Raw genomic sequence first — 27,199 nt, 5'->3', positions numbered from 1 at the left:
CAAACACAGACCCATACCGACAAATTAGGTACGTGTTAACGACAAAAATCTGCTATAATTAACTAGCATTGGCTTCTATGGAAATTCATGCAGTCCCCTCTTGGAAAACTGCTGACAAGCCCTTTGATGTTCCTCTTGAGAATTATTTGATTGAATAGTTGTTTGTCCTCACACTGCTCAATATACAAAGTGAGTCTCCTGAATGATTGAAAGAATATTATATTCAGTTTTGTGATTTTAACTGTCTGCAAAATACAGTACATTAGACAATGTTACAACACATAAGTGCTCTAGAGATAAAAAAAAAAAACGTCAATGTGATCCCTGGAATAGCATCTGTAAACATATTTAGTGGCAGCTGATCTAATTCCCTAGCGCTGTTATATTCAAATGTTGTGGGTGGCAGTCTGGATGGAGGCTAGTTAACTGCATTCATACACTACAGTAGCATAAACACACAGCAGTCTGGATGGAGGCTAGTTAACTGCATTCATACACTACAGTAGCATAAACACACAGCAGTCTGGATGGAGGCTAGTTAACTGCATTCATACACTACAGTAGCATAAACACACAGCAGTCTGGATGGAGGCTAGTTAACTGCATTCATACACTACAGTAGCATATACACACAGCAGTCTGAATGGAGGCTAGTTAACTGCATTCATACACTACAGTAGCATAAACACACAGCAGTCTGGATGGAGGCTAGTTAACTGCATTCATACACTACAGTAGCATATACACACAGCAGTCTGAATGGAGGCTAGTTAACTGCATTCATACACTACAGTAGCATAAACACACAGCAGTCTGGATGGAGGCTAGTTAACTGCATTCATACACTACAGTAGCATATACACACAGCAGTCTGAATGGAGGCTAGTTAACTGCATTCATACACTACAGTAGCATATACACACAGCAGTCTGGATGGAGGCTAGTTAACTGCATTCATACACTACAGTAGCATATACACACAGCAGTCTGAATGGAGGCTAGTTAACTGCATTCATACACTACAGTAGCATAAACACACAGCAGTCTGGATGGAGGCTAGTTAACTGCATTCACACACTACAGTAGCATATACACACAGCAGTCTGGATGGAGGCTAGTTAACTGCATTCATACAGTACAGTAGCATATACACACAGCAGTCTGGATGGAGACTAGTTAACTGCATTCATACAGTACAGTAGCATATAAACGGCAGACTCAACAGCCTTGGATTCTCTAATGACTGCCTCGACTGGTTCACTAACTACTTATCAGATAGAGTTCAGAGTGTCAAATCGGAGGGCCTGTTGTCCGGACCTCTGGCCTTCTCTATGGGGGTGCCACAGGGTTCAATTCTCAGGCTGACTCTTTTCTCTGTATATATATGCCATACAACACTCCTTCCGTGGCCTCCAACTGCTCTTAAATCCAAGTAAAACTAAATGCATGCTCTTCAACCGATCGCTGCCTGCACCCACCCGCCCGACTAGCATCACTACTCTGGACAGTTCAGACTTAGAATATGTGGACAACTATAAATACCTAGGTGTCTGGCTAGACTGTAAACTCTCGTTCCAGACTCACATTAAGCATCTCCAATCCAAAATGTAATCTAGAATCGGCTTCGTATTTCTCAACAAAGCCTCCTTCACTCATGCTGCCAAACATACCCTCGTAAAACTGACTATCCTACCGATCCTTGACTTCAGCGATGTCATTTACAAAATAGCCTCCAACACTCAACTCAGCAAATTGGATGCAGTCTATGACAGTGCCATCTGTTTTGTCACCAAAGCCCCACATACTACCCACCATTGTGACCTGTATGCTCTCGTTGGCTGATCCTCGCTACATATTAGTCACCAAACCCACTGGCTCCAGGTCATCTATACGTCTTTGCTAGGTAAAGCTCCGCCTTATCTCAGCTCACTGGTCACCATAGCAGCACCCGTAGCACGCGCTCCAGCAGGTATATTTCACTGGTGACCCCAAAGCCTATTCCTACTTTGGCCTCCTTTCCTTCCAGTTCTCTGCTGCCAATGACTGGAACAAAAAATGACTGAAGTTGGAGACTTATTCTGCCCTACCAAGCAAAAAGGCAGTAACTGCTCATTTGGTTGAAAATGAGTTAATGTATTTTTTTGCTACAAAAAGCAATTTTTCTCAGTTCCACGCTATGAGCAGTTACTGCCTTTTTGCTTGGTAGCAGAGTATATCTCCCATCCAGCCAACCAACTACCTACCTCATCCCCGTATTTGTTTTTGTTTTTCTGCTCTTTTGCACACCAGTATTTCTACTTGCACATCCTCCTCTGCACATATATCACTCCAGTGTAAATTGCTAAATTGTAATTACTTTGTCATTATTGGCCTATTTATTGCCTTACCTCCTTACTTCATTTGCACACACTGTATACAGCTTTTTCTATTGTGTTATTGCCCTCAATCTCACACAAAATTACCAATGAGCCTTACCTCCTTACTTCATTTGCACACACTGTATACAGCTTTTTCTATTGTGTAATTGCCCTCAATCTCACACAAAATTACCAATGAGCCTACCAGGTACTACCCCAAATCTGTAAACACGGGCACCCTCGTAGATATCATCCTGACCAACCTGCCCTCTAAATACACCTCTGCTGTCTTCAACCAGGATCTCAGCGATCACTGCCTCATTGCTTGCGTCCGTAATGAGTCTGCGGTCAAACTACCACCCCTCATCACTGTCAAACGCTCACTAAATCACTTCAGTGAGAAGGCCTTTCTAATCGACTTGGCCCGGGTATCCTGGAAGGATATTGACCTCATTCCGTCAGTAGAGGATGCCTGGTTATTCTTTAAAAGTGCTTTCCTCACCATCTTAAATAAGCATGCCACATTCAAACAAATTAGAACCAGGAACAGATATAGCCCTTGGTTCTCTCCAGACCTGACTGCCCTTGACCAGCACAAAAACATCCTGTGGCTAACTGCATTAGCATTGAATAGCCCCCGCAATGTGCAACTTTTCAGGGAAGTTAAGAACCAATTTATACAGGGAGTTAGGAAAGCAAAGGCAAGCTTTTTCAAATAGAAATTTGCATCCTGTAGCACAAACTCCAAAGAGTTCTAGGACACTGTAAAGTCCATGGAGAATAAGAGCACCTCCTCCCAGCTGCCCACTGCACTGAGGCTAGGAAACACTGTCACCACCGATAAAACCATGAATATTGAGAATTTCAAAAAGCATTTTTCTACGGCTGGCCATGCTTTCCACCTGGTTACCCCTACCCCAGTCAACAGCCTTGCACCGCCCACAGCATCTTGCCCAAACCTCCCCCATTTCTCCTTCACCCAAATCCAGATAGCTGATGTTCTGAAAGAGTTGCAAAATCTGGACCCCTACAAATCAGCTGGGCTAGACAACCTGGACCCTCTCTTTCTAAAATTATCCGCCGTAATTGTTGCAACCCCTATTACTAGCATGTTCAACCTCTCTTTCATATCGTCGGAGATCCCCAAAGATTGGAAAGCTGCCGCGGTCATCCCCCTCTTCAAAGCGGGAGACACTCCAGACCCAAACTGTTACAGACCTATATCTATTCTTCCCTGTCTTTCTAAGGTCTTCGAAAGCTAAGTTAACAAACAGATCACCGACCATTTCGAATCCCACCGTACCTTCTCCGCTATGCAATCTGGTTTGCGAGCTGGTCATGGGTGCACCTCAGCCACGCTCAAGGTCCTAAACGATATCATAACCGCCATCGATAAGAGACAATACTGTGCAGCCATATTCATCGACCTGGCCAAGGCTTTCGACTCTGTCAATCACCGCATTCTTATCGGGAGACTCAACAGCCTTGGTTTCTCTAACGACTGCCTCGCATGGTTCACTAACTACTTCTCAGACAGAGTTCAGTGTGTCGAATTGGAGGGCCTGTTGTCCGGACCTCTGGCAGTCTCTATGGGGTGCCACAGGGTTCAATTCTCGGGCCGACTCTTTTCTCTGTATACATCAATGATGTCGCTCTTGCTGCTGGTGATGCTCTGATCCACCTCTACGCAGACAACACCATTCTGTGTACTTCTGGCCCTTCTTTGGACACTATGTTAACTAACCTCCAGACGAGCTTCAATGCCATACAACTCTCCTTCTGTGGCCTCCAACTGCTCTTAAATGCTACTAATACTAAATGCATGTTCTTCAACCGATCGATGCCCACACCTGCCCGCCCGTCCAGCATCACTACTCTGGACGGTTCTGACTTAGAATATGTGGACAATTACAAATACCTAATTGTCTGATTAGACTGTAAATTCTCCTTCCAGACTCACATTAAGCATTTCCAATCCAAAATCAAATCTAGAATCGGCTTCGTATTTCTCAACAAAGCCTCCTTCACTCATACCAAACATCCCTTGTAAAACTGACTCTCCTACTGATCTTTGACTTCGGAGATGTCATTTATAAAATAGCCTCCAACACTCTACTCAGCAAATTGGATGTAGTCTATGACAGTGCCATCTGTTTTGTCACCAAAGCCCCATATACTACCCACCACTGTGACCTGTATGTTCTCGTTGGCTGGCCCTCGCTTCGTATTCGTCGCCAAACCCACTGGCTCCAGGTCATCTATACGTCTTTGCTAGGTAAAGCTCCGCCTTATCTCAGCTCACTGGTCACCATAGCAGCACCCACCCGTAGCACGCGCTCCAGCAGGTATATTTCACTGGTGACCCGCAAAGCCTATTCCTCCTTTGGCCTCCTTTCATTCCAGTTCTCTGCTACCAATGACTGGAATGAATTGCACAAATCACTGAAGCTGGAGACTCACATCTCCCTCACTAACTTTAAGCATCATGTGTCAGAGCAGCTCACTGATCACTGCATCTGTACACAGCCCATTCAACTACCTCATCCCCATATTGCTATTCTTTTTTTTCTTTTTTTTCTCCTTTGCACCCCAGTATCCCTACTTGCACATTCATCTTCTGCACATCTATCACTCCATTGTTGAATTGCTAAATTGTAATTACTTCGCCACTACGGCCTATTATTGCCTTACCTCCCTAATCTTACCTTATTTGCACACACTTGACATAGATTCTTTTCCTATTGTGTTATTGACTGTACATTTGTTTATTCCATGTGTAACTCTGTGTTGTTGTTGTGTCGAACTGCTTTGCTTTATCTTGGACAGGTCGCAGTTGTTAATGAGAACTTGTTCTCAACTGGCCTACCTGTTTAAATAAAGGTGAAATAAAAAATATTAAAAATTGACTGTACGATTGTTTATCCCATGTGTAACTCTGTGTTGTTTTTGTCGCACTGCTTTGCTTTGTCTTGGTCAAGTTGCAGTTGTAAATGAGAACTTGTTCTCAACTGGCCTACCTGGTTAAATAAAAAAATAAATACACACAGCAGTCTGGATGGAGGATAGTTAACTGCATTCATACTTTCCACAAAATCTTACTGATAGTTCTGTTCTATTGTCTGCTCTGAAACCACAATGCCGACGCAAGTACTAAGCCGCTCCGGGATTCAATATTATCACAATAACATAGCATACTCATAAAGCTACCAACACTAGTATATAATATACTACAGTCCCATAAAACCAAGGTATCTATCTGTCAGGGATGTCTGTACTAAATGTAGCTGTCTGTGAGAGCTGGAAGATACCATTGTGGTTCATCGGTAAATCTCATGAACCTTTTACTGCAGTGGGCTAAATCAGGGTCACACAGAGTGATTCTTGGTATTCTTAAACAAATCTACTTTGAAACTAAAGTATACACCTCACAGACATGGTTATGGGCTCAAAAAAAAGAAGACACCATGCCAGATATACAGTTGAAATGTATTCAATTTTGAGTTTGCATCCCAATATTACACTTTATATACATCACAGAACACGGAAATGTAACAAATCTGCTTGACATAGAAACACTGGATTTTCGTAAAAAAAAACGTCTTTATTATTTATGAAATTGTGAAAAATATAAATAACATTCCACCAATGAGGCCAAATAGTGTGCTTTTGGTAATTGACTGCAGGAAAGAGCTACGCCAGCCTGGCCACACATCCGCCATCTCTATGACATGCGTAATTATATATTTCCTTAGGAACACCTCATAAAATACAGCATTTTAAGATGCTACCTACACAGCCATACTTTCTCTTTCCCACTATGTCTCTATATCTCACACACACACACACACACACACACAGACACACACACACACACACACACACACACACACACACACACACACACACACACACACACACACACACACACACACACACACACACACACACACACACACACACACACACACACACACACACACACACACATGCACAAGTGCATCAATATCCGCATCCATATTCACTCTAACTTGTTTGTTTTCCTTCCTTTATCGACAACAGGCAAAACATATTGATTTGGCTAATGCAATAATTCTACATCATTAAGGGCTCAGCAGCAAACTGTCCACCATGACTCTGCTTTAATGTGCATGTAAGACAGTGACTGCAGACCTCTGTTTGAACAGCCACTGCTGAAAATCTCCATCATGTCGTCTGCACTGCATGGAATATGGAGTGATCAATGTCTTGACATGCCTCATGAATAGTTCTCTAGATGTCACTAGTAAGGATGTCATGTTCCCGAACGAGGATTCTGCACCCACAGGTCAGCCCTTCATTAGGTTACGCAACAACAAAACTTTTCTCTGCTATTTATTCTGTGCCTCATCAGTCCCCCTGCCTCTCCTTTGGTCAGCCCATCTGACAGAGCGTGTGGGCTCTGCCTGTTAGAACACACGGGAACAGCGGGGGAGACTTCTCTGTCATGCAAGTGCTGTCATTCCTGTTCAGCTGATAATGAGCCACTTCACAGCGTCCCCGGTAGGGGTGGACTAACTCCTGATGGGAACGAGACCTTTAATCTCCATGTCGTTCTGCAAATAGCCTCACGGAAAAAGACAGGACTCCAAATTAAATTCCACCCACCAAGCACAACTTTTGTTCTCAGTACTTAACGTCAGATATTAATAGCAGATATTATGTGTTGTCCATTTCCTCTTGCAGTCGGGAACACAGTTGGAGAGCAGAAAGAGAGACAACAATATTTTGAAATGGGAAATGTCAATGCCTTCCCTATTGAAACCATAACATAATCCAGTTATTATTTTAGGAAAAAAAGTATTGACTCCAAGACATATTGAGGGAATAAAATGTGTTCACAAATCTTTTGTTTGTCTCACTCGTTTTGACGAACAGAAAATAGAGCTGGATTACGGCAGGGGATCCAGCTCTTCTGTAAATGGCTGGAGAAGTTTAATGGAATTGAAGTACATGTAGTAGTACCTGAGTAGTAGTAGTACCTGAGCCATCCCACTAGATTTGACAATGGATGTCAAAATGGAAATAGAAGTATTCCTCAAACTACCAGTTCACATCAGAATTAGACGTTCATCCATGCTTCTCATACGTCAAATTTCAAAGTGTTTAAGGCTAAGTTTAGGCATTAACTCAGATTTTTTTTTAAGGTGAGGCTTAAATTCAGGCATTAACTTCAAATTATTAATGTTATGCATTAACCCCAAATGGTTAAGATAAGGGTTAAGGTTTGGGATAGGCTTTAAACAAAAATATGAAAAACGACTTTCTGTCACTGAATTTCAACTTGCAACCTTTGGTATCAGAGGCAGATGTTTACGCTCTTTCACCATCCCCCATCCGTAGCAAAAGTGGATCCTACTTGAAGCTAACAGCACTCACTGTTGCCCTTAGTGGCCAATTTCCACCTCATCTCCAGAGGTCCTCAGACATGAATGGACATGGAATACTGGCTTGTATCGCGGGTCACCTGGTTGTCCCCAAATGCTTGTGTTTGGAATAATGATGTCTTAGGAATGCAGATGCACTTTGCACACTGAGTGTTTGGTTGTGTTGTAGATGTTCAGTAGCCAGAAACATGTTGTTGGTTGTGTTTGGTTTTTGATTTTGAGGGGCAACCAGATGACTATAGTTGACAGGGATGCGTCAGAAATGTCACACTACGGATCATGGAAAAGGAATCGTATCGCCCTTACACTGGATCTGCCATTCTATTCAGGTGTACACACATCTTTCTCAGAGGTGGTCCTGTTTTGGTAATAAATTACTTCCTGTATCTCCAAATAAACTCACATTGAACTAGAAATCATACAACAATTTACAGTATTGATAATTATGAGCAATAATCTGTGGTAATGTAAAATATGTAAGATTATATAAGATACTTCACACTTTGGTCACAACTCAGCAGTTCTAGGGCTCCAACTTTATTGAAAGAGGGGCAACGGCACGCTGTAGGTAAAGAGGTAAAATGTCCCAAAGTGGTGTGAATTGAAAGGACAATTCAAACCGAAATACTAAAAAGGAAAAGGAAATGGAGTGCTTAATTAAATCGTATGAGAGGACCAGGAATGAGAAACACAGACATTAGAATTCCATTATGGTCCAGATAACAAACTAAATTGATGTTTTGTTGTTGTTGCAAAATTACTGGTTGCTATGAGTGCTCCCTCTACAACTCCTGCTTTTATAATGCTATGTAATTGTTATGTTTGTGATCCATTTGGACCCACTTATGCTCAATGACAGTATCAGCATTGTTTGAGGATATTTACTATACATATATGTTTCTTGGAAACACTTGCCATTGCTATCTAGAACAAGATGATTATTTGTTTTGGTAATGGGCTTTACATCTATTTAAAGATGTGAAAACATCACTTAACCTTTATTTGTCTGAAAGCACTTGCATGCATGGTTACACACACACACACACACACACACACACAGGGCGAGTGAAGGGGAAAGGTGTGAAGCTGAGAGCATGTGAGTGTGTCAGCAATGTCAGACCTGGTTACTATCTAGACAGAGATGCATGGGGTGAACTGACATGGATTGACATGATTTTCACTCACTCTTCAACAAGGGAGTCAACGGAGTTGTCAGGACCTGTCAGGGCCATAGGTACCACTCAGCATGGGGAATGCACCAGTCACTGAAGCAAGGTGATGGAGTAAAAGTCTGGCAGGTCTAATTCAAGGTCCTGGTCTGGGTTTGACAGTCTGAGGCCATCCTAAGTACATTTCCGTCTAATCCTTTGGTCTGGGGTTCTTTGAGTGAAGTGACCTTATGAATTCCAATTTCCTTCTGTCAGTGAACAGTAGCTTGCTGTACTGACATTTGTTTACTTTTTTCCTTGGTTATTTTTTTGCACAACCTTACGGCAAGATGGTACAAAGCATACATATTTTGTATAAGTAAAGATGTGTGAGAGGGTGAAGACATTGAGTGTAAATTGGTTTCCAAAGACAATACTACCTCTACACTAAGAAAAAAGACACCTTTGATTATGTGCAAAACTATTATTTATTACAATATGCATTTACCTCAAATAAAATAAAGCCTCTTTTAAAAACTGTTTATGCTCAACCTCAATGTTATTATTCAAGTTACAGCCTTGTTAGCAGCTTTAGATTCTTATTGTATACATACTTTGCAATATAACTATACACAAGGCAAGTTGGAGGCATGGCTTTGTCTATGCTAGGAATGCAAAAAAGGCTGTGTTTGCAGTCATTCACCCAAATTCTTCCATCGATTTGTTTCTAGTCTACATACCCCCAGCAAGCATTCATCCAGAGCCTGTTTACCAGGCTGCAGTTGTAAATCAGGCTGGGGCTCTGCTAAGACACACTCCTCATTCCACCGGCATCTCCTCTTTTCCGGATCATGCTCTAACGCAGGGTTTCCCCAAACTGGGTCCTGCCCCCACCCCCTCACCTGGTTGTCTAGGTCTTAATTGAAAGGAAAAACCAAAAATCAGCAGACACTCGGCCTCCATGGAATGAGTTTGACACCCCTGATATAACGGATGGGGCAGGCAGACTAAACAGATTGTTTTCTAATCAGCTTTTAATTGGTGCGCAACTTCACTCACCTGAGTTACGAGGCAATTATCTCCCCATACGGGATCTCACGTAATTGATTCATTAATAGACAGTGCAGTTTCACATTTGGCCTTCGACTCACGTCTTGATCCCCTGCCACAGCAAAGAGAATGAAGTTGAAAGTGCAATGAAGGAACTAAGCATGGCAGCGGTACGGTAAATCAATGAAGGCGACACGCTACAGCACAGCCACGTGTAATCAGACGCTGGGAGAAAGCAGAGCAAAGAACGAGAAAAGACTCTCCTATTAAAGACGGTAACGTGACACCTTTGCGAGCAAAAAAAGGCAAGCCATTCGATTCACAGACATATTTTTATTGGTCAAACTGAAAGAGCTCATGTTTGAAGCCACATATTTTTTCAGCTGTACACAGTATTAGTTTCTGACTCTCCTTCGCAAGCTTGGACTAATCAGCATATAATTGGTACACTTTGCTAGATAGCGCTTGATACTCAGACTGAGTAGACACAGAAACACAATATGGACGTCCTGGTTCCCCTTCACCAGTTAGCCAAGGTTTTACAATGCAGCAATGGTGAGTGCAAATTAAAGGACCTGTAACATAATGTTATAACAAAATGTGCCTGTGGACATGGACATATTTGATACTGTATCCCTCCTAATACGTCATGCTGCCATATCCATTGGTCAGTCAAAATCCCGTTGTGAAAAGTGCACACAGGCAGCCATCTAGAATGATCAATCAAGCAGACAACCTTATGGAGACAGGAACAGCTGGACAAGAAATACTAGTAAATAGCTCAATCAAAAGCCAAGATATCAAAAAATTAAATAAAAAACATTATGCCTAGCCAAATACATCCATTATAAAAAGTGAGTTAGTTGCATGGCATGACGCTTATGCTGTGTCCATGGATCTAACAAATGTTACACTATTTTACACCAATAGCAACTTCACATCCAATGTTGTTCAAACAAAATCGCTCTATCAGCGTATATGGGATTCAGAATTATGAACGAAATACATCGGGCAACTTTATTTTTGGGACGTAATGTCCCAATATCATAAAGGTCACTCCAGGGACATTCCGATTGGAAATTGCACAAACTAGGGTAAAAGTCAAGTGGCTTTTTCCCCCAATCATATTGCAAAAAATGGGCATAAGTCCTTGACTATTCTGGTATTTCTGGTGTCATTCAAATATTTTTTTTTATGATGCACGTAATGATACTTTAAAATGCAACACTGAAATACAGTGACATACTGAAACAACAATTGATAATGTTCATTGTACATATCAAACAAAGACAGATATATATATTCAAAGTTCTTACTGTGTTTTTTTGTTGAAAATGCATGAATAGAAAGCTCTTTGTGTTATGCTGTCACTATGTATTTTGATATAAAAAAGAAAATATAATAAATAAATAAAATATTTCTGTGAAGTAAGTTTGTAATTTTATTAATTTAATTGCCATGGTAATGTCTGTAAATGTAATTTTTTTTTAAAATATTATATTAAAAGGAGGGCTTACTCTTAGAAATGATAAAATTGTGGGTATGGATGGATGACTTCTGTCCTGAGCTTTTCAAATTGATTCAAAAGTATATGGTAAAGGCAGAATTGGGCAGGATACAAAAGCAGACAAAAACAAAAGTAAACAAAGTATACAATTCTACAAATGTGACGTAATTCCAGGTAAATATCTTGAAATGCAAATTACATTGAAATAAATTAAAGAAGCAATAAAAAGCTGAGAGCATTTGGACTCTTCAATCAGCTAGCCCATCAAGCTCAGTGGCTATTCTGCTTGTTATTCGTCGAGCAGATCAGTCACTCTTTAAGCTTTTGCGGTGTGTATCAGAACTATTTAAAATGCACGTAAAAATAGATCCCTAAAACAAAGCGATTGCTCTTAGGGAAGGAGTTATAAATGATTTGTCATAATATACATTTAATATAATAATTTATGCACCATGCAATTATTAAGTGTTTTACATAAAATACAATGGCATTGTTGTTGTTTTTGACTTGCGTTACAATGTCAGTGTCAGCAATGGTAAAAGCCTGGCTTGAAGAGGTGTAAAATATATCTGTCACTGTAGTATTTTAGTTGTCATCGTTGAAGGATTTCTTGGATAGTTCCGCTATGAGTTGAAGTGGGGTTAATAATGTCCAATGAAGCATGGTAGATAGGTTTCATGTCGTCTTTGTTAAAAAGTGACACTGTACAGTAGCTTCCATGGCAATATGTTTAAATCAGAGTGTGATTCCCCTCCCCACTCCCCCACCCCTGCCAGTCAAATATGTTACACAAGTTCATTCGAAACACGATGGAAATCTGGGAGAAAAAAAAAGAAAAAAAAAGACATTAACCACAAAAAGAAAAAAATGAGGACAAGGACAAGTTTAAATCATTGTACAAAAAACAAACAGCAACCCATCACAACCAAACACGTATTCTTGAAAAATCCATTTGAAATTGATTTCTTTTTACAGGTTGCACAGTTTATATTGAAACACTGGATCTGGGCTAGATGATCCATTATTAAAGGGGGGAGGGAGGAGGGGGAGGGGTTGGTCACTCTTCCTCTGTGCATCCCAGTAACTCTGCACGCAAAGTGATCCTGCTGTACCACGACCATGGAAGGATCCGGACAAATCGGGCGTAGATGGGCGGAGCAATCACGTTCTTTCTGTGCGTGTCATTGTCAAAGTTTCCTTGGAACACCTGCGAAAGGAAGGACAGTGGGAATGACATTAAATGAATTGTGATCTTGAACACCCACACAGACCTCAGAAAGCTTATTAGCATTTGTGCACCTCATCACGCAAACAAAGGGAAATAAGAAAGGATAGCAAGAGCAAAGGTTAGAAGAAGATAAAGAGTGATGGACATGCTGTGTAGGCTACATAATTCTGATGGCTACATTTCCATAACGTCAATGCCCAGAAAGATGGTCAAGACCTGTGCTTTGTGGCCATAGAAAACACATGGCAGTGGTGTTACTGTAGCAAACTATTGTCATTTCCATCACGGCAGGCCATTCTTGGTGCAGTAGCATCCATCAAAACCCAATAGACAGGCAGTTTGCTAAACAACAGCCCAGAAGCAAATTATCAATCTCTCTGCTGATATGTAGTTAAGCGAGCGAGAATAAAATATTCAAATATAAACAAGCATAACAAATGTATTGGGATGCACACTGTGTTGTTGATAAATACAAGCCTTGTGTCTAAGTGTGGTTAATCGACAGTAGAATTAAATGGAATATGGGTGATAGGTACCTACTGGGACCGCTTCATTGAAGGCCGTGATCATTTCAATTAAACAAGCGTGATTATGACTATTTAATTGGGATGTAATGGGACTCGCCATTATGTGAAATGGAAAACCAGTGGGACGGACCCCTGCAGGTGCTGAAGACATTCTGAGTGGTTGACTTGACATTAGCCAACTATGACCCCTAGAAAGCATTCTTTCAGACACCTTTCTATGGTTTTCTCAGGCTTTCTCAGTTCTGTTCCTGGGGCCCCACTGGGGGGCAAACCTTTTCTTGCCCAGCACCAGCACATCTGATTCATTCAACTAATCAAGGGCTTGACGATTAGGTGTTGATGATCAAATACAAAGTTCATTCCTGTCGGTCCTTCCAGGACCAGGGATATTCAGTCGTGATGTAAGGGAACTCTAGCTGGTATGTATGGTAGGAAGGTCTCAAAAGCTAAACACATTCCGTTTCTGATCTACTTTGACGTGTTCTGCTGCATCGTGCACAGGATTCGCGTGAAATAATGACACTTGAGCAAGCCACACTGCATTTCCACTCTAAGAATCCTGCTCCTTACTGAAGAGAGCAGTGAGAAGGCCTGCATTATCCTCCTACTGCAAGACACTTCATAGTCACTTCAGGCTGCTCAATTCCTAAAATATTCCACAGATCGCTAACACGCACTAAGGTAATTCCCCCACTAGGGAGGATGTCTTCTCAATGGCTTTTCTGGGGCCTTGGGTATGATCAGCGATAGCACTCATACCAAGTCCTTATCATCAGCCCTACACAAGCCCTGGGAGAGTTGCTGAAAGCTCTAGAATTACTGCAGTTCTGACTGGGCATAGTGAGTAGGGCACATAAAGTCTCCGCCCAGGACCCTGCCCTGAACTTCGTCACTTTTACTAGCCAGCTACCACCCACCTGAGAGACTGCCGCCCTATGCACATAGTCATTGAACACTGGTAACTTTAATAATGTGTATATGCTGTTTTACCCACTCCATATATACAGTATATACAGTTTTCTAGTCAAGGCTCATCCTACTGCTGTACACACCTTTATTCATTTACTGTCCATAATGTCTATACATACCATAATATACATACATATTTATATTCAGAATCTGACATGGCTCTTTCTGATATTTCTTAATTCCTTAATTCCTTTCTCATTTCATTTTTGAATTTGTGTGTATTGTTTTGTATTGTTAGGTATTATTGCACTGTTGGAGCTAGAAACACAAGCATTTTGCTGCATCTGCGATAACATCTGCAAGATATATGTATGCAACCAATAAAATGTGATTTCATTAGGGCCAAGCGTTTTTCCCTGTCAGATCACATAGTCAGGAAAAAGTCCTAACTCTGATTTAGTAGTGTAAAAATGGAGAGTTAGAACTGGTTCCGTGCTGTTTTGTATACATCAATATGGGCCTTGTTATCTTTCATGTTGCTTTTAAGTGAAAAATAAGTAGACATTGTGTAATTCTACACAGGATATGTGGATGTGACCCTTTAGTGTAAATCTCCCAATGACTTCCACGCATGACTTGATTCATGACTGTTGGCGTGTGCGTCAGATATGATCAACATATCTGACGCATTCACTAGAGTCTGTATTTATGTACAATGAATGATGTTGTCTTTTATTGCAATCTGCAAATACATTCACAAAAGATGCCCACACCTCCCTATTCCACAAACATATCAGGTTTCTCTCCAAAAACCACTCCACACTTACTTAGAGGCGTGAATGCCAAAGGTGTGAATTCTTACAAAATAAGTGTCATCTCCGATACCCCTCACACTCAAGGTGAAGACATTATCCAGCAGACTGGTTTAATGGTCCAGATCAGAGTCCTAAAAACAGATGCAAATAGTGAGCCCAAAATGGATACTGTTGATGTTAACACCAATAAACTGTTTTTGAAGACACTATCTCTTGGAGCTTGAAGATAATACAAATGACAAATATTTTCATGTTTATTTTATGTGAACGAATTTGCCACACATTTTAGAAACTCTTCGTACACAATCCCCCATCAAATGAATCTTCACTTGATTCTTCAATTAAATAGGTTTAAATGGAGGATTGGAGGAAATCTTAATTAGCCTTAGTAAAAACCAAAGTATGAAAACAAGTCAATCAAATAGTTATTTATTCTAATCAGTTATGATCTCATGGAAGTGTGGTTCCAAATACATGCAGCTATTCAAACATCAAAGTTCCGGCATCGCCAGCATAGCAAACCCACCACTGCAACCACATTTGTTTTGCTGAAACAGAGGAGGTCTTGGTGGAAGCAACCAACACACATGTTATAGACTCATGACCACACAAGACTCTGACCTGACCCATTAAACCAGTGTGCTGGATGCAGATACAGAGTAGGTCTAAAGTGAACACAATTTTCTGATGGAGCTATTTAACCCAAAAAGGACGGCAACAGATACACAACCACCCCTTGGAATGGGTTTAGGTAGAGTGGTTGCAGCTTACTGCAGTTTACCCCCTGGATCTCTGGTGGTAGTGCAACACAGGGGGCCTCAAGGGCCCTTATCTGCATGAAGAGAGGGTGACAGGCAATCCAGCCTCTGATTGATGGGGGAAGCAGTATGTTAGGTTTAAAAAAAGAAACACACACACACACACACACACACACACACACACACACACACACACACACACACACACACACACACACACACACACACACACACACACACACACACACACACACACACACACACACACACACACACACACACACACACACACACACACACACACACACACACCACTAGGCATGCAACACATGGACATTTCTCTCTCCTCATGTCTCTCCTCATCTGTTTCTCTCTCTTCCTCCTGTGTCGTTTGGTCTTTTTCTCTTGATCATGTCTCTCCTACTCTGGATTCGATTAAGAATGTCTTTGGTATTCACACGTCTACTCATACAGCATGCTGTACAGTTAAGGACCAACTCTTCATCCTTCATTCTTTTTCATGGTTTCCCTCCCTACAGTTTCTCGTCCCTAGTTCTTTCCTACCGCTCTTTCTCCCACCTCCATTCCACATGAGGCTGTTGAGGGGAGGAAGGCTCAAAATAATGGTTGGAATAGAGTGAATCAAATCAAATCAAATATATCTGTCACATGCTTCGTATACAACAGGTGTAGACTAACAGGGAAATGCTTACTTACGGGCCCTTCCCAACAATGAAGAGATAAATAGTGGAAAAATATATATAAAAAAATTAAATAGGAATAAATAGAAAAACAATAACACAAGGAATAAATACACAATGAGTAACGATAACTTGGCTATATACACGGGGTACCAGTTCCGAGTCAATGTGCAGGGGTAAGATGTAATTGAGGTAGATATGTACATATAGGTAGGGATAAAGTGACTAGGCAACGGGATAGATAAAAAACAGTAACAGCAGCGCATGTGTTGAGTCAAAGAGATTAGTGCAAAAAGGGTCAATGCAGATATTCCGGGTAGCTATTGGTTAACATTTTAACTAACTATTTAGCAGTTTTATAGCTTAGGGGTAGAAGCTGTTCATGGTCCTGTTGGTTCCAGACTTGGTACATCTGTATTGCTTGCCGTGCAGTAGCAGAGAGAACAGTCTATGACTTGCGTGGCTGGAGTCTTTGGCAATTTTTAGGGTCTTCCTCTGACACCGCCTGGTATAGAGGTCCTGGATGGCAGAGAGCTCGGCCCCAGTGATGTACTGGGGGCATACGCACTACCCTCTGTAGTGCCTTGTGGTCAGATGCCAAGCAGTTGCCTGACACTCTCTCTGACCCTCTCCCTGTAGAGCGTCTCATTGTCATCGGTGATCAATCCTACCAACGTTGTGTCATCTGCAAACTTAAAGATGGTGCTGGAGTTGTGCGCGGCTATGCAGTCGTGAGTGAACAGGGAGTACAGGAGGGGACTAAGTATGCATCCCTGAGGGGCCCCCGTTTTGAGGGTCAGCATAGCAGATGTGTTGTTGCCAAACCTCACCACCTGGGGGCGGGCCGTCAAGAAGTCCAGGATCCAGTTGCAGAAGGAGGTGTTTAATCCCAGGGTCCTTAGCTTAGTGATGAGCTTGAAGGGAACAATGGTGTTGACCGCTGAGCTGTAGTGAATGAACAGCATTATCACGTGAGTGTTACTTTGTCCAGGTGGGAAACGGCATTCTGGAGTGCAATAGAGATTGCGTAATCTGTGGATCTGTTGGGGCAGTATGCGAATTGGAGTGGGTCCAGGGTGTCTGGGATGATGGTATTCATGTGAGCCATGACTAGCCTTTGAAAGGCTATATTTGTGAGTGCTACGGGGTTGATAGTCACTTAGACAGGTTACCTTGGCGTTCTTGGGAACAAGGACTATGGTTGTCTGCTTGAAACATGTAGGTATTACAGACTGGTTGAGGGGGGGGACTGAAAATGTTAGTGAAGACACTGCCAGTTGGTCAGTCCATGCTCTGAGTAAGCGTTCTGGTAACTCGTCTGGCCCTGCTGCCTTGTGAATGTTAAACTGTTTTAACGTCTTACTCACATCACCTATGGAGAGCGTGATCACACATTCGTTTGGAACAGCTGGTGCTCTCATGCATAGATCAGCGTTGCTAGCCTTGAAGCGCACATTGAAGTTATTCAGCTCATCTGGTAGGCTTGCATCACTGGACAGCTAGTGGCTGGGTTTCCATTTGTAATCTGTGATAGTTTGCAAGCCCTGACACATCCGAAGAGTCAGAGCCAGTGTAGTAGGATTCAGTCTTGTTCCTGTATTTAACATTTTGTCTGTTTGATGGTTCATCTGTGATTTCTTATAAGCGTCCGGATTAGTGTCCTGCTCATTGAAAGCGTCAGCTCTAGCCTTTTGCTCAGTGAGGATGTTGCCTAAAACCCATGGCTTCTGGTTTGGATATGTATGTACTGCGGGGACAACGTCGTCAATGCACTTATTAATGAAGCCGGTGACTGATGCAGTAAATTCCTCAATGCCATCAGATGAATCTGGGAACATATTCCAGTCTGTGATAGCAAAAGAGTCCTGTAGCTTAGCGTCACTTGTATTTCCTGTTAAAGTTTTTGCTTGTAAGCAGGCATCAGGAGGACAGAGTTAAGGTCAGATTTGCCAAATGGAGGGCGATTTATCCACTTTCTGACATAGCCTCATCAGGTATCCTGCAGGCCGGCCTTTATAGCGCCGGCTCCTCATACTTCGAGTGTTGGGGATTTGGGTCTTTCGCCTCCGACTCATTGATGTAGAAGTTCTCGTCCAAATCGAGGTGACCTGTTACCTGTTCTGATGCCCAGAAGGTATTTTCGGTCATAGGAAACGATAACGGAAACATTATGTACAAAACAGTTAAGATCAGCGCAGAAAAATACACCAAATAGCTCAATTGGTCAGGAGCCCATAAAAACAGCTGCCATCCCCTCCAGAATGGAATGGTATCAAACACATGGTAACCATCTGTGGGATGTGTTTGATACCATTCCATTCACTCCGTTCCAGCCAATTAAGGTGCCACCAGTCACCTGTACTCCATTATTTCCCCCTATGGATCTCAGGCTTTAGTCATTCCCCACCACAGGTCTGCAGACAAACAACAACACCTTTAGCCCTAGAACCGCTAAAGCAGTAATTGTAACTGCACATGACATTTGAAATATATGTGATTACTCTGCCATTTTTTAAGTCATGCCCTCCTCTGTCCTTGACTTTTCCTAAATAAGTTTATATAATACACTGACATTGTTAGAATCTTAACCTCTATCACAATAAGAATTGGAGTTATAACCAGTTTATTAAGGAGGGCATGTCCTTTTTTTGAATGGTTTACCCCGTCGCAACTCCTTTTCTCAACAGTATGGCCGGCTTGTCTCCTTCTCCCAACAGTGTGGCCTGCTCCTCTCCTTCTCCCAACAGTGTGGCCTGCCCGTCTCCTTCTCCCAACAGTATGGCCTGCCCGTCTCCTTCTCCCAACAGTATGGCCTACTCCTCTCCTTCTCTCAACAGTATGGCCTGCCCGTCTCCTTCTCCCAACAGCGTGGCCTGCCCGTCTCCTTCTCCCAACAGTGTGGCCTGCCCGTCTCCTTCTCCCAACAGTGTGGCCTGCCCGTCTCCTTCTCCCAACAGTGTGGCCTGCCCGTCTCCTTCTCCCAACAGTATGGCCTACTCCTCTCCTTCTCTCAACAGTATGGCCTGCCCGTCTCCTTCTCCCAACAGCGTGGCCTACCCGTCTCCTTCTCCCAACAGTGTGGCCTGCCCGTCTCCTTCTCCCAACAGTGTGGACTGCCCGTCTCCTTCTCCCAACAGTGTGGCCTGCTCCGCTTCTTCTCCCAACAGTATGGCCTGCTCCTCTACTTCTCCCAACAATATGGCCTGCTCCGCTCCTTCTCCCAACAGTGTGGCCTGCTCCTCTACTTCTACCAACAGTGTGGCTTGCTCCGCTCCTTCTCCCAACAATATGGCCTCTCCGTCTCCTTCTCCCAACAGTGTGGCCTGCTCCGCTCCTTCTCCCAACAGTGTGGCCTGCTCCGCTCCTTCTCCCAACAGTGTGGCCTGCTCCGCTCCTTCTCCCAACAATATGGCCTGTCCGTCTCCTTCTCCCAACAGTGTGGCCTGCTCCGCTCCTTCTCCCAACAGTGTGGCCTGCTCCGCTCCTTCTCCCAACAGTGTGGCCTGCTCCGCTCCTTCTCCCAACAGTATGGCCTGCCCGTCTCCTTCTCCCAACAGTATGGCCTGCCCGTCTCCTTCTCCCAACAGTATGGCCTGCTCCGCTCCTTCTCCCAACAGTATGGCCTGCCTGTCTCCTTCTCCCAACAGTGTGGCCTGCTCCTCTACTTCTACCAACAGTGTGGCTTGCTCCGCTCCTTCTCCCAACAATATGGCCTGCTCCGCTCCTTCTCCCAACAGTGTGGCCTGCTCCTCTACTTCTACCAACAGTGTGGCTTGCTCCGCTCCTTCTCCCAACAATATGGCCTGCCCGTCTCCTTCTCCCAACAGTGTGGCCTGCTCCGCTCCTTCTCCCAACAGTGTGGCCTGCTCCGCTCCTTCTCCCAACAGTGTGGCCTGCTCCGCTCCTTCTCCCAACAGTATGGCCTGCCCGTCTCCTTCTCCCAACAGTATGGCCTGCCCGTCTCCTTCTCCCAACAGTATGGCCTGCTCCGCTCCTTCTCCCAACAGTATGGCCTGCCTGTCTCCTTCTCCCAACAGTATGGCCTGCCCGTCTCCTTCTCCCAACAGTGTGGCCTGCTCCGCTCCTTCTCCCAACAGTGTGGCCTGCCCGTCTCCTTCTCCCAACAGTGTGGCCTGCTCCGCTCCTTCTCCCAACAGTGTGGCCTGCTCCGCTCCTTCTCCCAACAGTGTGGCCTGCCCGTCTCCTTCTCCCAACAGTGTGGCCTGCTCCGCTCCTTCTCCCAACAGTGTGGCCTGCCCGTCTCCTTCTCCCAACAGTGTGGCCTGCTCCGCTCCTTCTCCCAACAGTGTGGCCTGCCCGTCTCCTTCTTCCAACATTTGAAAGTGCCCAGCTGATAATCACCCCGACAATTGCCTCAAAACTGAACCTAAACTATATACCGATACTAATTTCACACATATAACAACAGATTAAATAAATTAAGTAAAGTATGATGGGGAGAATGGGTGAGTTGATAAGTGAGGGGAAGCGAACAAAGCATAATTATGTAATCACCAATTGTGAATGAAGAACAGGGCGGGCCATTCTATTGTAATTATAGCCCTCATTTTAAAATGGTATGTACTCTATATCAGTCCACCGAATCAAAGCAGTCTTATCAGTCTACTCTGGCCTACTTACAGTAGCCTACACAGTGAGAGCGTACGTAATTGTACATTCTGAATGGCTTTCAAATTCTGGGATAATTCCACATCGCCTAGCAGGTGAGCGAGTGTCGGAGAATGTGGTGATGAGGCTTGTAGAACTTTATGTAGGCAAGGGGAGAAATGTCACCACGGACAATTTCTTCACTTCATGGTCATTGGCGAACAAGTTGCTTGCAAAGTTTGGCCGGCACCATGAACAAAGTGAGACGGGAGCTCTCTCCCTCTGTGCAAAATAAGGCACCTGCACAGGCATTGTACTCCACAATGGTGCACTCCACAAATATGCTGAAGAATGACAAGACACCGTGAACGGGGACACAATAAAGACAAAACCGGATACTATTATGCACTACAACCAAACAAAGGTAAGTCAAAGTGTCAAGCAAGTAAAATTACAAAAATGTTGTCACCTGTTAGGACAAGGGACAACAGCTAAAGTAAATTCAACTGATGCCATTACGTGAAGATGCACACAAGCACGAGTTGATAATAATTGACAATTGTTTACTGCTGTTATATTGACACTTATTGTACATTCATTATAATATTTTTTTCTTTTGTGCCGAGTTTCACTATTTATCAAGGCCACTTGGGGTTTATTTTGATGTTCAGGCTACTGATGTGTTCAGGCTACTGATGTGTTCAGGCTACTGATGTCTTTTGACCATACGTCTTGGTAGTTGGGGTATTTTATTTATCTATGGTGTTGTTATAAAAATAAGCTTTTACCATGTTCCAAAACACATGCTTTCTGTTTCACCTGAATTTTGGCATAATTGTTTTCTTTTTTCATATAGCCTACAGTAACATAAACTAATGAAAATGCTTTTATTTGAAATAAAATAGGTGAAGTGATGAGCATGCGATTTGAGGTGCAACAGGTACAGATACTCCACTGTGAAATAAAGGCTGAGTAAAAAAAATCCCATTTCTAGGCCATGAATACAGCAATAAGAGTGCAATAGATTGCACTGTTACTTCTGCTATGGATATATCTAGAAATCCATTATTGGGGACTTTCTTAACCGTTTTCTGCTCACTATTGACGGCAATAAGAGTGCAATAGATTGCAATGTTGCTTCTGCTATGGATATATCTAGAAATCCATTATTGGGGACTTTCTTAACCATTTTCAGCTCACTATTAACATTTCTATGACTCAATTTTCTTCTTCTCTCCACAGCAGTGCAATTTGTGACATGTTCCACCTCCTAAAAACAAAGAAGAGTGGTCATATTCCATCAAGTTTCAGTGCAGGGAGGCAATTTACAGTAGATTTAATAGAGCAATACACCAAATATTGAAGCTCATTCTATCATGGAGGAATGTTGGAGTAAAAAACATTTTGGAGAAGGGCCTGTATCAAATCTTACGTTGTTAAACCGTTCTGTATGGACCTACAATCTTTACCCTTGCTATATATTGTACAGTTTAATCGAAGTCTATTGGGCTCAGGAGAAGAGAACCGGTGGTATCAATTGCAGGAGTGCTGCCACAACGGTAATATAGCAGACACAAGATACAGTTGAGCTATTACAACAGGGAGCCCAGGAAGAATAGAAAAACAGCAGTTGATTGAAATATGACAAGGATCTCTCTGGAGCCGTCCAGAGACATCCACACTGTCAGGCTGTCTCTATGAAACAAACAGGGTGAAACAAGAGATGTGCAGGACCACTAAAAAAGAACAAACAGTAACAAACAGTGAGAAAGAGGAGAAGAGAAAGCGAAAAAGAGGATGCAACTGACTTGCCCTTGTGGTTTTACTTGGAAAATAGTAGACTTGGGTTCAAATACAAGAGTATTTGGTTATTTGTAATTGAGATACTTATGTACAGTGTATTTTCATACTTTCTAATAATATGACCCGAATCAACTACTTCTATTGTAAGTATTTGAAAGTATTTCCTAATAATTTCCTATAAATAGCCTACTATTTAAAATGTGTTTTTCATATATATTTTTTCAAAATTAATTATTTCAAATACCAAACAGACCTTTGTTGAAATGCATGGGAATATTTAAATATTTAATTTAAAGATATACTTGAGTATTTTCAAATACACGCCAACACTTTCCAGGTGTATTTCCAAATACATTCCAATATTCAACAACTTGTATTTTAAAATAATAAAATATCCAAATACTAGACAAATAAAATACATTTGGAAGTAATTGAAATACAGTAAATAGAATTTGAACCCAGGTCTGGAAAATATAGAAGTTCACTGACTGGGTCCAATTGTAACGCCTGTCGTCGGAAGGAGTGGACCAAAGCGCAGCGTGGAAAGTGTTCATGATTTTATTTATCAAAGAAACACTTGAACAAAGTAACAAAACAAAAGCGAACAGTTCTGTCAGGTAACAGAGACTAAACAGAAAATAACTACCCACAAAACACAGGTGGGAAAAAGGCTACCTAGGTATGATTCCCAATCAGAGACAACGATAGACAGCTGCCTCTGATTGGGAACCACACTCGGCCAAAAACAAAGAAATAGGAAACATAGAATGCCCACCCTGACCTAACCAAATAGAGAAATAAAACGTCTCTCTAAGGTCAGGGCGTGATAGTGTCAATGTCAATTATTTGTATCTTTAAAAAAAAAACATCTCTTTAAAAAGGCAAAAATTGAAAGTAAAGCTATGCATCTCCCTGCCAAGATGAGGGGAGTTGGAAGAAAAGGCCAGATGTTTGGGTCTAGTTATTTGACTTGGTTCATACTGAGCACTTCCTGAATCTCTAGACTTCTGCAGCCTCTCGGAGAAGACACACCATGTTCCAAACCTCCTCGAACAAAGACATCCATTCATGTGTCCTCACATGCCCTAACTGACAGTCTATGGTGGAATTCTATGCTACAGAGTGGGATTTTTTTTTTCTCCCTCTACAATGACTGCAAACTGCTTTCGCTCTAATCTAATGGCCAATGGTTGTGTACCGAATAGTCCATCTCCTTCCGTTCTGCGGCACACCTTTAGTTTGACCCAGGAGCCGGCCTTTCCCCCAGCATTGATTTTACTGCCTGAGCCAGTCAAGGGCGTACATTACTGGACGAGCCTGGGGGGACTCAGGGGGTTGACCACTGACCATACTTCATTATTCAAAACTGCTGCAGAGGCGAAGAGTGCAGGTCTCCTAGGCCTAGCAAACTCCAGCTCTTATGTAGCTTGTGGCTAGCAAGGGTGACGCTAGGCAATCTCAGCTCAGCCTTGCCTTCATTGGTTCCGCTCAATCAAATTCACATCCGCAAGCCAACCACTTCTTCAAGCGGTGAGGCAATATAGACCGAATCACAGCTAATCTTGACCCTTCACCGCATGTTTCAGATGTGGTGGTGTACAGAGCACTGCCAAAGGGGGAGGAAACGAGAGCTATTAGTGGTTAATCTTAAACTATGATTGTATTTACGCCATCTAACATGCTGTTACCCTCTGACCTGAGGGGAATTGGCAGGTCCACTGGCTAATTAACCCTTTGGCACCTAAGTGGAACACCATTACACATGAATCAATTACTTCTGTGCTTGATTTCCCCCATCAACGTACTCTGCAAATATTGGCAAATAGGAATCTGCAGTGAGATCAGTGGGCTGCTGCGAATATGGTGCTATCACTGAATGTGTAAATTTTTTTGAGTGCAAGTGTGAGGATTTGCATGTTGACAAGTCTGCTTGTGTTAAATCAATGTGTGAGTGTGTCAGTGTTTCCATGTGTCAGTGTATAAATGGAGGTGTGTGTTCCTGTGTGAATTTGCATTAGTTTGATAGATAGACAGATAGATAGCGACGGAATGTATGGTGTATAAATACATGCAACATCTAAGTGAGTGACAGCCAGTATTGTCTGTGGCCATGTCCCTGGTAGTGTCTGTAGCCATGTCCCTGGTAGTGTCTGTGGCCATGTCCCTGGTAGTGTCTGTGGCCATGTCCCTGGTAGTGTCTGTGGCCATGTCCCTGGTAGTGTCTGTGGCCATGTCCCTGGTAGTGTCTGTGGCCATGTCCCTGGTAGTGTCTGTGGCCATGCCTCTGGTAGTGTCTGTGGCCATGTCCCTGGTAGTGTCTGCGGCCATGTCCCTGGTAGTGTCTGTGTCCATGTCCCTGGTAGTGTCTGTGGCCATGTCCCTGGTAGTGTCTGTGGCCATGTCCCTGGTAGTGTCTGCGGCCATGTCCCTGGTAGTGTCTGTGGCCATGTCCCTGGTAGTGTCTGTGGCCATGTCCCTGGTAGTGTCTGCGGCCATGTCCCTGGCAGTGTCTGTGGCCATGTCCCTGGTAGTGTCTGTGGCCATGTCCCTGGTAGTGTCTGCGGCCATGTCCCTGGTAGTGTCTGTGGCCATGTCCCTGGTAGTGTCTGTGTCCATGTCCCTGGTAGTGTCTGTGTCCAAGGGTATCTGTATGCTGACCGAGGCCTCTCCTCTCGGTCTCTGCCACACTGAGGCTCAGGAGGGGAGAGACTTGAAGAGAATATTTACAAGGCTCAGCCACTGTGCCCAACCAGACCCCCACCCAGACAGAGACACACACACACAAACGTTCACACACTCTCCGTATTGCACGCACACATGCATGAATGTGCACATACAAACACACACTCAGATTCTCTCTCAAACAGTCATGCATGAATCCACAGACACACACGCAGGGCTCTTAGCCCGACCAACCTCTCCAAGCCTGTGGCGTAACAGGAAACGCCTCTGGAGTCCGGCAGCCTAATGCGTCCTCTAGCATTAAATGCCTGAGAGGCGGAAACACCTTGAAAAGTAATATATCTGGAAAGCTCATCACAGCTCTGTCCTGGGACACACTGATTAACAGCCCTCCAGGCCTTGCTCTCAAATATGCTCCAAAACACATGTCACTCATTCCACAGAGCGCTGAGGGTCTGCGGGTTTTAGAATTAAGGTCACTAATTAGGATGTTTTGATAGGATGTTTTGATAGGATGTTTTGATAGGATGTTTTGTTGTGGATTGCATAGTTTATTAACACTTATTTCATATGTAGCATATGAATGTGCCATTACATAGTGTCGCTGTATTCTTAGTCTATGCCTATGGTTACAAATGAGGAACTATAGATTTCAAAACAAAAGGTTGCTAGGATCCTGCCATTGTCTCCTTTACCTCTTCTCTCTCGGTCCTGCCAGGTTTGACAACTGTTTGAAAGTCTTCCAGTGCTCAAAATTGAGATTGGTTGAAAACGCGGTGGCCTGCATCCAAAGATCATCCCGGGCGTTGAAATTATAAACTCCTCAAGCGAGGCATTCAATCAGGGGATGGAGAAGTGTTTTCAGGCATGGGCCGCTAAACTGACCATTTATTGGCACATGAGGGCATACAGTAAATTGATGTGTGCCCATTGGAGGGTGATATGTGTCATAACAAGTTACCATTATATATCTGTTTTAGAACCCTTATCTTCGCCATGCTCCCGTTATGAAAGCCTGCTCCAGGAAACAACATTTGACTGTATAAAACAGCTAATTTGATCACTTGTCATTATGCTCATTTGGTGAATGTATGCTTCTGGGAAAATGTAGTTCACTATATGATATTAAACAAAGACTGGAAGCTGCCAGTGTGTTTTAAAGGATTTAATAAATCAAGAGATCTCTGTGTGTGTGTTTAGGTGTGTTTCCTCCCAGGTTAGCCCTACTCTGACCATCGTAAGTCTGTAAGCAACAGCACCATGAAGTCCTTATCTTTAAACAACACAGCGAGAGTAGCAAAGTAAACAGGCCTCCTCTAAAACAACAGCCCGAGTAATGTTGCTGCTCTCCTGATAGCAGGGAGACTGCCACAGCCTCCTTCCCTTCCGCTGGCTGGCGTGGGCAATTGGAACGAACACGTGTACTCTATTGAAGGACTGCAAACACATTTTCGGGCAGTGTACCAACCAGGACTGCTAGACAACATGCCCTTATCTGATCCAGGAGACGAGACGACGGCAGAGAGGCCCCAGCAAGCTGTGCTGGAGCCCGAGATAAGAAGATGCAATGCTAACAGAGAGATGAGACCGGGACAGATCTGGACAACTACAGGCTGCACAACACATTTCTCCATTCATTCTGCTTCTCCCATTAATTTACTATTTTATTCAATGGGGTGCTAT

At 43.1% G+C, this 27,199-nt stretch overlaps 1 protein-coding gene across 3 annotated transcripts in view; it reads right to left on the bottom strand.

Annotated features, from left to right (window-relative positions):
• Nucleotides 1-10,291: 10,291 nt before the first annotated feature.
• Nucleotides 10,292-27,199, bottom strand: part of LOC139577168 (EGF-like repeat and discoidin I-like domain-containing protein 3) — a 204,313-nt gene continuing 187,405 nt past the window's right edge. For all 3 annotated transcript variants that reach the window (XM_071404062.1, XM_071404063.1, XM_071404061.1), the window contains one exon: nt 10,292-12,692. In XM_071404062.1, the coding sequence (XP_071260163.1) occupies nt 12,543-12,692 (150 nt within the window). In that variant the 3' untranslated portion in view covers nt 10,292-12,542. The remainder of the gene's footprint in view (nt 12,693-27,199) is intronic.

The sequence above is a fragment of the Salvelinus alpinus genome, chromosome 5 (assembly GCF_045679555.1).
Source record: "Salvelinus alpinus chromosome 5, SLU_Salpinus.1, whole genome shotgun sequence".
NCBI classification, from domain to species: domain Eukaryota; kingdom Metazoa; phylum Chordata; class Actinopteri; order Salmoniformes; family Salmonidae; genus Salvelinus; species Salvelinus alpinus.
This window is presented reverse-complemented; position numbering and strand designations above follow the sequence as displayed.